The sequence below is a fragment of the Lygodium microphyllum genome, chromosome 15 (assembly GCF_053477565.2).
Source record: "Lygodium microphyllum isolate KBCC chromosome 15, Lygodium_microphyllum_v1.1.10, whole genome shotgun sequence".
In the NCBI taxonomy this organism is placed as follows: domain Eukaryota; kingdom Viridiplantae; phylum Streptophyta; class Polypodiopsida; order Schizaeales; family Lygodiaceae; genus Lygodium; species Lygodium microphyllum.
This window is the reverse complement of record NC_141149.1, coordinates 45548016-45560666: the sequence shown is the minus strand read 5'-3', so window position 1 is coordinate 45560666 and position 12651 is coordinate 45548016. Positions and strand designations below refer to the sequence as shown.

At 44.6% G+C, this 12651-nt stretch overlaps 1 protein-coding gene across 9 annotated transcripts in view; it reads right to left on the bottom strand.

Annotated features, from left to right (window-relative positions):
* Positions 1 to 12651, bottom strand: part of RUS5 (root UVB sensitive protein (Protein of unknown function, DUF647)) — a 218744-nt gene that overhangs the window by 102239 nt on the left and 103854 nt on the right. For 8 of the 9 annotated variants that reach the window (XR_015693315.1, XR_015693314.1, XM_087694117.1 and 5 more), the window contains 4 exons: positions 2221 to 2282; positions 2060 to 2138; positions 1859 to 1931; positions 1636 to 1725 (listed from right to left, as the gene is read on the bottom strand). Coding sequence is in view for 7 of the 9 variants with exons in the window: in XM_087694117.1 (XP_087550243.1) it covers positions 1636 to 1725; positions 1859 to 1931; positions 2060 to 2138; positions 2221 to 2282 (304 nt within the window). In the remaining 2 variants the exon portion in view is untranslated. The remainder of the gene's footprint in view (positions 1 to 1635; positions 1726 to 1858; positions 1932 to 2059; positions 2139 to 2220; positions 2283 to 12651) is intronic. The other variant, XM_087694115.1, reaches the window with a different exon arrangement.

Genomic DNA, 12651 nt, shown 5'->3' with positions numbered 1-12651 from the left:
GAAGCCTAGTGTGGATTACTTTCATGTTTTTGGTTGTATTGCATACACACATATACACGAAGAGCTTCGTGAAAAGCTCGTTGACAAGGCTGTAAAATGCATTTTTATTCGGTATAGCATGGAAAGCAAAGGGTATAGGGTGAATAACCCTTCTACAACCAAGGTTTTTGTCAGCAGAGATGTGGTTTTCTCTGAAAATGCAGCCTATTCCCATGATCAGTTTGAAATGCTAGCCATCTCTGAGAATGGTGTTGTCTTCGAGGGTCTTTTGCCACTTGCATTGGAATCTATGCCTGCTGTAAATGCAGAAACAGATGAATTACAGCATGGTAAACCTGCCCCACTTGCCCAAAATCAGCCTCCAATTGATCCAGTCTCTCCTAGGCCAATGGATGACACAATTGTGCAAGAAAGGGCTACTATACATACAACCAAAACCTTCCCTAGATGGCTGTTACAAGCTCTAAAAGAGAGTTGTACAAATGCTCCTTTGCCTCAACGTACACGTTCCGGTGCTAGAAATGCAGGTTGAGCACATTTTCTCTTGATATAGCCCATCTTATTGATGATAAGGAAGCATATGCTTTGCCTAGTACTCTTTTGGATGAAGATGAGACTACATGTTTTGATGATGCACAATAGGATGTGCATTGGGTGCAAGCCATGAGTGATGAGATGCACTCTATTGAGCAAAATAACACCTGGTGACTTGCCTTTTGGAAAAAAGGCCAGTGGTCCACGTTGAGTTTACAAGCTGAAAAGAAAATTTTATGGGTCTATTAATAGATACAGGGCAAGGCTGGTTGCAAGGAGATATGCTCAGAAAAAAGGTATTGACTATGAGGAGACATTTGCTCCTACATTGAGGATGACCACCATTAGATGTGTGATTGCTATGGCTACACATGTCAATTGGGATGTACATCAATTGGATATAAAGATAGCATTTCTAAATGGAGATTAGGAAGAGGATGTATATGTTGCACAACCTCCAAGCTTTGTTGTGTAAGGCCAAGAACACAAGGTTTGCAACAGATTCACTATTTTTTAGGGATTCAGTTCACCCAAAATCGGCATGGTAATGTTATGTCTCAATCATAGTATATTCAGAAGTTGTTAGTAAGGTTTAACATGCAAGATTGTAAACCTATGAGCATACCTATGGAAACAAGGGAATAGAGGCATCATTGATGCCTAATAGCAGGTAAACTACAGAACCTATGCTTGTTTTCCTGTTTGCTTCTCACAATGCCAACAACTGTAAGGGAACACCTGCATCAATTCCCTACTGAGGGCCTGCCACTGTCCTCATGGAGCACATGATTTGATCTAGGACAGCATTCTCTACATGCAAATAATGCCCTTCCCGATTCGAATATGCTGTAAGACCCACCTCCCAAGATGCGCATTAGGCATACGAACGCTCCCCCAATAGCTATTGAGCCATTCCCCTGACCTGCAAATAATCAGACGTCAAGATGTACATTTTTCCACAAGAAACTGATGCCTTGACACAATGTCCTAGGGATAACTAAATCTTAGAACAAAGCTCAAATGCAATTTCTTCTTACACATGCATCTAATTGTCAAATAGACATCCAAATCACAGTATTCTAAGAAATATCAGAAGTGTACCTTGGCAGAAACTTCCCCCATGTTCTCAGCAACAGCAAAATGAGTCTGAATGACTCTGAAAGAAGGGTCTCGCAATCCTCTTCCTACTGCCTAATCCAGTCCAGGTAGACAAAGAGAAGTGATGATCAAACCAACATGCAGAATTCCTCCAAATCTTTTAATTTCGAGCTCGACACAAAATTCTAAAAGTCAAGCAGAACTTTAGTATTTCTCAGAATTGTACCTTTGTGAGTTGCCCAAGAGAAGCAAGTGGAAGAAACAAATCTGGGAAGATTGGTGTGGCAAGTTCAAATATACTACAAGAAAAAGTATGCAGTGACTTCAAAACAAAAGCAGCCACCTACAATGACCAAGGTAAAGAACTGGATCATACATACTGAGATGAGCTTAAATCCGCATAAATTATCAGAACTGGTTACTTAACCTGCCAAAACTGCCTATCAACTCAGCATACATTCGCCATTGTTTAGGGTCATCATCAAAGACTCTTCCAAATTGACCACCTGAAATAGGCAAGCATATTGCAATCAACTGCAAACATTTAGATCAGCATTTGCTTTGGCAACCTTAAGATAACAATGAGACCATGATCAAGACTACCAATAAAGAGTCGTCCAAAAGCTCCTAGTCCATCTCTGGAGACCCATCTGTGCACCAAAGTCACTGATATTAGCATACCATTTCACTATGCTTGAGGTGAACCAATCTTTCACATCCACTATTGTTCATATTACATCCTTCATTCCCAAAGTCACTACATTCAAAGGCAGCATCATATTAAGTTGTAAAATAACATAGATACTCATTTTCACTCTTTAGATTCATGATAGGCTTAAGCTCAAACATTGAACTTCTTCTCAGTTGGACACACTCTATTTACACAGTCAAACTTACATGCTCATCATCACTTCTGCTCTTTCATGCCTTATAAAAACAATGGCTATTTCTCTTTTTGAGACCTTTACAATGCTAGCAATTTTCCCGGTATTCCTTTTCTTTTTTCTTTTTGCAAATAAAGTGTGGCTAATTATATTACTTCAGAAAAAACCCTGAGTACAAGGAAGTGCTCATGCTCAATAGACTAGCTGGAGTCAAAGCCACAGATATATCAAGTATACAAGCCTCTCAGGGTGCTCTAGGGGGGATAGGGGCAAGAAGCCATGGAGGGGGGGTGTATCACCATCTGGGGCTGCCTGCCTGCATCACAAAAAACAAGTCGTGGCCGCCCCAACTACGCATGAAATGAGATCGGAGCTCCTACCAAGCTCGAGACTCGCCCTGCACCTAGTCCCATCGACCGCGAAGGGAGTGGATGATGGAGATCCAAAGCTCTGCTAAAGTTGACTGTACTAAAAGTCTCTCCCTCCCAAAAACCTCCTGACACTGCGCCTTCCAGATATGCCATCTAGTAAGACTCCCAATGATCTCCCATACCTCAACGCGGTCTACTATGGGCTCCAGTACTTACCTAGCGGATGGGTAGAGCCTCCAAGCCGACTACAGCGCACAACCCAGCCTCAATAAGGAAGATTGTGTCCTGCATCCCAGTCTCATACAGAAGGTGAAGACCCTGGTTGACTACCTGCCAGCAGACAGCTCCCCATGAGATACATCCAAGGCTGGGTGTTATGCGGCGGAGGATGCGGCATGCTCCTCTCCACACTAACTGTGCCGTCTCACACGACCAAAGGCAGTGCTTTGTAGTTTCCAGAAACTGCTGTGTGCAGTGTTTACATCCTCCATCCTTTTGAATCTGGGCTAACCAACTCCCTACCACCAGGCCTCCATGTGCCACCAGCTATATGAAATAGAATACCCTCCTCGGCCTCCAGCTGTCCCATAGGCTGCGCCAGAAAGTCCGTCAGAAAGCATCCGTAATGATGTGCTCCACCCAATACCTGCTACACGACCGTGCCTAGTCCATGTCCTCCTGCATCAGCACGTGTCTGCCAATCCTGGTTGTGTATTCCAGGAACCTCGGTGGCTTCTTGGCGACCGCAGTGGCCGGCCATAGCCACTCTCCTGGATCCCACTCCAGCTCATCGAGTGGTCTGCCCTCCCAAATCCAGAGGCGCCACTCCTGGAACTCCTCCCAAAAACATAGGGGTCCAGACGCCAAGTCTTTCCCTGAAGGCCCACCACCCGAATCCTCCTCCACACAAGGACAGCTATTCGCTCATCCTGCCGCCCTCTATCAAGGGCCAGATGCCCCCCCTCCTGAACGGTGAAGAAAGTCTCATGGGGGGCACCGCCCACTCTACCTACCACCTGTAGGGGGATACCAATCCGTGAAAACTTAGCGGCCCATACCTCCCCGAGCTCTACTGTCTCTCGTACCGGGGGGCCAAGCCACTCCTAAGGTATTGTTGCGTCGATCTCCCTCCTCCTCAATTCGACTCCTCTCTAGCAACCTTATGCCCACTGCAACATCTCGTCCACGAACTTGTACACCTCCTGTCAAGTCCTGATGGTGCGACCCGAGCCGGCCTCCCAACCAGCCTCCCAACCAGCCCACTAGATGTGGGGGAGCTCACCGATCTATACCCCCTCCTAATCTCTGACTTGGGGGTTCCAAATCACCGGCTGGCGGTCTATCTCCTCCTAGCAACCTAGGGAGCTCTGAATTAGGGCCTTACGGAGGCCTTGCCACACCCAAAGTAAGCTACGTAGGAAGGGGGATCAGGGGGGTGTGACTTGGGCCGTCGTGAAGATCCATCTCAAGGACAGTCTCCAATCCCTGCCAAGCCTTGGTCTACAATCCTGGAGACCATCCTGCAATAGGACCTTCCAAGTTTACCCCCCTAGTGTGAGACCGCGGACTACAAGCTTGCCCAAAAGGGCCATACTCTGATACTCTGGGTCAATGATCCCAAGCTCTCCCTCTGACAGATGCTGCATGATGGTTGCCCATGCCACCTTGGCTCGAGAGTCCCTAGAACCGTCCGACCCGGCCCAAAGGAAATTCCGCACTAGGCGACGAATCTGAGCGACATAGGACGAGGAGAAGCACCAACATGAGGCAATGTACCAAGCCGTCACTAGGAGAACCTAGTTGACCACCAGGGCTCGGCACGCTAGGGAGAGGCGAGCAGTACTCCAATAGGCCAGCTTCCTGCGAATAGAGCCGAGGACTGGAAGAAACTGTTGTGCAAGGGTGATGTCGAGTCCCACCTGGAACCCTAGGTAACGAACAGTCTGCCCTCTGCACACCCATCTAAATCCCAAGTGGACGCCCCACTCTGTACTAGATTCCGGGTCTGTAAGGAAACCAACCGACTTCCACCAGTTGACTTTCGCTCCCGCTGCAGTATAGAATACCTCCAGAGCTAGTCTCCCTCTCTCCAACATCAACTCATTGCCCTCTATATAAAGTGTTGTATCATCTGCATACTTTGAGTCTAACAGCTCCATCTCCTCTCTCACCGGAAGTAAGAGGCCGCGTAACGCACTCACACGTGATCTGAGGAAGTGAGACATCACCTTTGCAAAGAGTAGGAATAGATACGGAGGCAGTGGGCAGCCTTGCCGTACCGATCTCTCTAGCCGAAACTCCTTCCCTCTCCTCCCACCTATGAGAACCCTGTTGGTAGCCGATCTGTAAAGTGCAAAGACCCCATGGATCCATGCCTCGGGGAAGCCCAACCTCTCCATGGTGCCCTCCAAGAAGTCCCAATCCACCCTATCATAGGCTTTCTCGAAATCCAGGAGTACTACAGCCAAACCCTGACCACTATGCTGGGCCCACTCTGTCGCCTCAAAGAAGGTAAAGACATTGTCTAGTATGCTTTTATCTTGGACAAAGCCTCTTTGTGTATCATGAATGATGTCTCAAAGCACGGGGCCGAGTCGCCTACCAATCAGCTTTGCCAGTGCCTTATAAGCAACTCACAACAAGGTGATCGGTCTCCAGTGGGATAGCTCCAACCGGTCTCCCCCTTTGGGGAGGAGACTCATAAGACCTGCCTATAGACTCCCTGGCATCCGACCTGAACTCAAGATCTCATGGAAAGCTAGCAGTAACAGGTCCTTCACTACCTCCCATGAAGAAGGCCTTAGAGAGGCCATCCTCTCCCAAGCATTTCTGCCCATCCTGTGTGCGGAAAGCCTCCTCTAATTCCTTCTCTGTGCAGGGGTCTAGGAGGGAGCGTCCCATCTCCTCTGTGACGAGGGACGGGATGTGATCCCAGACCTACTGTCTGCAACACTGTCCTTTGGTTGAGGCTGACTCCTGCTGGAAAAGGAGTCTGTAGTAATCGGTGGCAATCTTCATCACCTCGTTTGGGCTAGAGCGAGTCCTCCCATACTGATCCCAAAGGCTGTGTATCTGCTCTCCTGAGGTGCCGGGCTCGTGTGCCTGAAAAAACTTCATGCACATCGTATCCCCCTTCCGTGCCCAGAAGGTTACTAAGGTGTAGAATGAGAACTCCGAGTGCCTATCCTCTAGGTCGGCGATGGCTGCTCATACGCGCATCTCCTTTGCGTGGAGGATGGGATCCCCTGGTGTCTCCTGTAATAATCTTTGCGTGGCTGCTAGGTCCCGCTACAGTACTCTCTCCTCCTAGCTCTGCTACCTGGCCTGTAGGGCTACCTCCTGGCAGATACTACTCGACTTGGCTAGGACCTCTACGACCTCCTCTGCAATCCGGTCCCTCCTGTCCCACTCCCTAGTCCAAATCTGCTCAATCTATCTCTTCACCTCCTGCGTCATGTAGATCAAGTTAGGGATCCGACAGGATCATGTACCTAGGGAAGATGCCGGGGGATCAAGTGTCAAGAGGGCCGGGCAGAGTGGTGCCAGCCAACTGCCCTATCTAGCCTCCGCGAGAACAACCCCACTCTCCCACATAGAACCTGTTCAACCACTCCAACAAGACTCCGCCTAGCTGCCTGTATCCCCACGAGAAGTCCAATGACCTTTCCCTCTTGTGGAAGGTTGGGTCTCTCCAAGCATTGCGAGCTCCTACTGTCAGTAGGAAGACCTCCCATGCCTACTGCTCCTCCCCAGCCATGCCCTAGTAGTTTCTGCCTCTACCCTGCTAGTCCTCTAAGGCCTCCAGGTTGTTGAAGTCTCCTCCAACAATCCAAGAGTCCACCTCTGGGAGTCCTGCTACAATCTCCACCCAAGCCCAGCTACGTGCCCTAACCTCAGTGGGGACATAGACATTGAGGACTCTCAGGCATGAGGCCCCAATATCCAACCTGACCCATTAAACCCTCCCTGCCACAATCGCCCCAGGATCCCGTGCACAGGTGGTAAGGCTCGAGCCAATAAAGGTGCATACGCCTCCACTCCTGCCGTTGCCACCAATGGCATACTCCGAGTAGGTGTGTGACCTGCCTAGGAGAACCTTCCCTACTACCCAATGGGCCTAGGTGGGGGTGAGTTTCTACTCTTGCAGAAGTAGGATGTCTATCCATCCGGCAAGGGCCGGTTGCAACTCCTGCTAAACAATCAACTTCTTGGAACCACGTGCCCCACTATAGAGGAGACTATTCACATTTCAGGATGCAAGGTATAAGCTCATGGCGAAACCTGTGACTGACCGAACAAGCATCTGTTCAGTGTGGAAGCTGCTGATGAGGAGGAAGAACTATGGGGCATGCCAGTACGCTTTGTAGCAGGCCTGGACGGCGAACTCCAGTCCCCCATGGTGGCCTTCAATATAGGGGTGATAGATGCTCCAGGTGGTACCACCAATGCATCTATCAACTATGCGCTACTCTAATTCTTATGTATTACAACCTTGCACTCATGAGTTGTGCTTGCTTCGAGAGAAGCATTCTTGGATTGCTCCGCTATATGAAGCTACGCGATCTCTTATCTCCTGGATGTCATGGACTCAGGGATGCTTGACTCTTCTTTTGCAGAGGTTCCCGCTAATTGCACGGCTCACTTTCCGATTGGGCTTTGGGTAAGATGTCATAATTCCTCACCTTGTCTCTTTTACTTTTTCTTCGTTTTTTCACTCCCTGGTCCATTGGCCTTTTAGTGGGAGGTTGTTGGGTTAAAAGGCCCTTGGGCCTACCCATGTACAGTGACCGCCCATATTCTTTATTTCTATATATGAGATAGTACAATAAGACTGTCATATAACATTCTTGACAGCACCTACATTGTGTGTGCTCTTCTCTCCCGCATCTTCCTCTTCTCCTTCTCCAGTGCCATTGCATCCCCTTCAACTCTCTCCCGTATCTTCCTCTTCTCCTTCTCCACTTCCATTGCATCCCCTTCACAACTTAGTTACAACAGTAACATTTATTACAAAACTAAGAAATGCAAATTAACTTACAGGATACCCTGCTGACTCCAAAATTGGTGCCCCTTTCGGTATTTATTTAACTCAATTGAAGAAGAAGTTGATGTACAATGGGATTCTCCCAATCCCTTTTGGTATTCCAACACCCCTTGCTGTCCAAAATGACCAGCAAGTCTTCAATCTAATTTGCCTCTTGATTCGAGAGTCAATTGGCCTTTATCTGCTTTGATGGAGATGCAAAATGCCCCAAATTCATTGATTTATTGGTCCTTCCACTTGAATTTGACTGAAAACAGCTTCAGTCTTACCGAATCCAAGTTTTAGAGCTTCCAATTTCTCGTATGCTTCCCAAGGCTGCTGGTAAACCCTAATTTTTGCTATAGATTAGGGTTTACAGCAGAGAAATCTGAAATTTCTTAGCCTCTAGTGATCTCAATGATGTAATGTTCGGAGCAAGGCTGTAAAAAGGCTGGGAGATGAGAGGGGATACTGAGGAGAGAGAAAATTTAGACTTTCTTCACGAAGAATTGAAGAAAATCTGTCATTCACTGCTGCTGCCTTGTCTCAATAGCTAATAGATGCAAAGAATACAAGTGATAGCCTTCTCAAATGTTTTTTCCAGTATTATCCATAGTCAAATATTAATTTTTAGTCTTTAAATGTTGAAAATTAATCTAATAATTAATCCAGTGCCCTAGAAAATAATCTAACTGACCAATCGTTAAATTGGCCAGGTAACTTGCATTCCAAAGTGTCTCTGCACAATCTTTGACTATCAAATTGTTGTTAGGAATCATTAAACGCCACTTCTCTAGTGTCACCAAAACTGACTCTTATAGCCAAATGAATGACCTAGGCCAATAACTAGCACTAGATATCACGAAGTCCGTGTGCAACATAACTTATACTAACTTTTGTCTTTGACATCCTGTGATTTCCTTAGGTCTCGGGCTCATTAATTTACTCTAATCCCAATTACACCCTACGTGTGCAACATTTACTTAACCATGCGATTAAAAATTAATCCACATGTTAAGTGAGGTTTCAAAAATACAAGTCCTCATGATAGCCCTCCCCCTTAAAATCCTTGCAATCATCCTCAATTGCATTGCCAAATGCATCAAAAGCAAAATAGTAGATTGAAATTTCCACAAGGCATCATAGTTAACACAACATTGTGCATTCTTGCTCAACCATTCCATATGCCCAACACATGCTAAGAATCTTAAAAACATTGCTAGGTTATCATGTGACATGTCTATTTCTCATGAGCTCAACTCATCTGGTAAAACCAAACCATAGCCTAGCATAACCAAGCATAAACCATAGCTAAAACATTAATCGCATCATAACATATGTTGTTGTCCATGGAACCAAATGTAAACCATTGAATACTGGGCATAATTTGATCATAAGTTGATCACTTGTTGATTTGAGAACTGATCACAAACTGCTGCAAATGCAACGCCAAACTGATCACAAACTCATTGCAAAAATTGATCAGCAATCAATGCAAAAGTTGATCCCAAAAGTGACCATAAATTGTTCTTAAACTGATAAAAAACTAAGTTGAAACTTATTAGAACTTTTGTCTCAAAATTGAGGCAAAATTCATACCGAATTGATCATAAGCTGATGCAAGAGTATAGTTCCGGTGCTTGGGTGAAACTCATACTCATTTGCATACATCTCACAGTGTTTAGTACACTAAGAGTGACCTCATGGCAAACATACTCTCAACGTAGTACCTTGGATGCATGTTGAATACATTTGAGATCCACTGCATACAAGAGTTGTCCATAACTGGAGGAGTGGAAGTGCTATCTCCCCCTTGAGCATCAGACAATACTTCGGACCCTTACTCTATTGAACTTAATGGAGCCTGAACTAAAGTCGGCTCTAATTGAAAGGCATCTAGGTAAGCTGCAACAACTAAGGATGGTCTGCCAAGTCATCCTCTTCCATCCATTTGGCATAAATTGGTGAATAATTCTGAAATTTCACCAAGTATCTCTTGGAAACTTTACCTTTGACCTTTCTTTCTTTATGCGCCAAAATCTACTCAGGTACTAAAATCTCATCCAGCTCCTCAACCTCAAACTGAATTTCAGCAAACATGTCCTCTGGGCCCTGGCACATCACCATGAAAAGGCCTCAATAAACTAACATAAAAGGCATTGTGTATCCGCCAATGTGGAGATAATTTCAGCTGATATGCTGCATTACTGATCTTCTCCAACACCTGGAAGGCCCCATAGTATCTCATACTCAACTTTGGATATAATCTTTCTCTTCCTTTTATCTTTTTCAGCCTTGCCTTTTCAAAATGCAGCAATACATAATCACCCTCTGTAAACTGCAAAGCACATCTGTGGCGATCAGCTGCTCTCTTTTGCTTTTTTGTGATCTCTAAAGTGCATATTTTATCTTTGCATAGGCTACATCTAAATTTTTCACATAACGATCAACCTCAAAGATCTTATTCTTAGTTTGCACAATAGGTGATACTTTCTTGCCACCCTCAACCACCTCAAATGGAGCTTTGCCCATAGAACTATGGAATGTGTTGTTGTAAGCAAACTCTACCAAGGGCAAATACTACTCTCACTATGTCTTGTGGTCTAAAATATAGCACCTCAAAAGATCTAACACTGTGGAATTTTCTTCCTCAGACTGACCATCTATCTATGAATGGAAGGATGTTGAGAATTTCAGCATGGTATCCATATTCTCAAACAACCCCTTTCAAAATAAAATGGTTATCTGGGGATCTCGATCGCTAATGATCGACTTTGACATACCATGATACTTAAAGATGTGTTGTAAAAACAATCGTGCTATATGATCAGCCTTTATTTTCTTCCTTACCGGAATGAAATGGGCTTATTTACTAAACCTGCAACTGATAGTTCATATCCCATCATTTCGTGTAGGTATCTTAAGTGCTCAAAAATAAAGTCCATTCCAATGCTCTGCCAAGGCCTATCTAGAATAGGCAAGGGTTGCAACAAACCCGACATCTTTTGCCTATCATGCTTTACCTTCTGGCATACGATGCATGTCTTAACAAATTGTTTTGCATCATGCCTCAAAGTTGGCCAATAAAAGAAATGCTCCACTGCCTTGACCGTGGCATCAATACCTCTATGTCCTGCATACGGAAGAGCATGACTTTTAGTGATTGATAATTCTAGGCCTTAATTGCTTTGTGACACACATTCATCCATGCATCATTAGAAATCCATCTCTTAGCACAAAGTGTTCATGCCTTTGGCCATTGCAAAGTTGATCATAAACATTAGCAAAGTTCGAATCAGCAACATATTGCTCTTTCATGGCATCCAACTCAGTGTGATAAACTATGGTGACGATTGAAATTTGCAGCTTACATGACAGTGCATCAACCACACCATTTTTTTTACCATCAATATGCACAATCTAAAAATGAAACATAGAGAGAAAATTTGCCCATCTCATATACTTCTTTGACAACTTTGTCTGTGTTAGAAAGTACCTCAAAGTTTGATGGTCTGTCTGCATTGTAAAATCAGCCCCCAACAAATAATGTTTCCACGTAGACAATGCATGAATTACAACCAAGGGCTCTTTCTCATAGACTTGCAAATTCTTTTCTGCACCATGGAGAATTCGGCTCTCATAAGCTACAATCGGCTGTCATGCATAAGAACAGCCCCAATGTTGTTACCACATGCATCACATTGAACTATGAATGACTTCCTTAGATCGGGCAAAACAAGCATAGGATTTGAAGTCATATTTTTTTTCAACTTTTCAAATGTTGAAATTTCGATTGTTGTCGATCTAAATGACACATCTTTTTTCTGCAAGGCATGCAATGGAGATGCAATTTCAGCAAATCTACATACATACTTCTTGTAGTAAGAACATAAACCCAAGAAGCTGTGGATCTCATGCACATTTTTCAAAAGTGGCCATGATCGTATTGCCTCAACCTTTGTAGGGTATTCGCATCTCATGCACATTTTTCAAAAGTGGCCATGATCGTATTGCCTCAATCTTGACAGGGTCCATGCAAATACCATCAGCCGATACGATATGCCCCAAAAAGTGGATTTCATGCAAGAAGAATCGACTTTACTTGTCATTGATAACTAGCCTATACTCATGTAGTTCATTGAACACAATGTCCAAGTGTTTTCTATGCTCTACCTTGTTCTTTGAATAGACAATCATGTCATCAAAGAAAGTGCCCACAAATCCTCTATGTGGCTTGAAGATACGATCCATCATCCGATTAAAAGTGGTAGGAGCATTCATAAGTCCAAAAGGCATAACAAGAAACTCATACAATCCAAAAGATGTCCTAAAATTTTTTAGGCACATCTTTTGGTCTAATGCATATCTAATGACACCCACTTTTCAAATCTAAATGACTAAATATGGCTGCCCCTTGCAATCTATCCATAACATCATCGATCCAAGGAATCGGAAAGTGATTCTTTATTGTGATCTTGTTCAAAGCATGATAATCAATGTACATATGCCATGAACCATCATTTTTGTGCACCAAAAGCATTGGAGAACAAAAAGGAGATGAGCTGGGTTGAATCAATCCCTTTTATAACAACTCATTTATTTGACTTATGATCTCCTCTTGTTGGGCTGCATTGACTCTGTAGGGTGGCTTATTAGTTGGGCTACTTTCAGCAATAAGATCTATGCCATGATCTTTTGGCCTTTCAGGTGGTAGCTACCTTGGAAGGGACCAAGAGAAGCA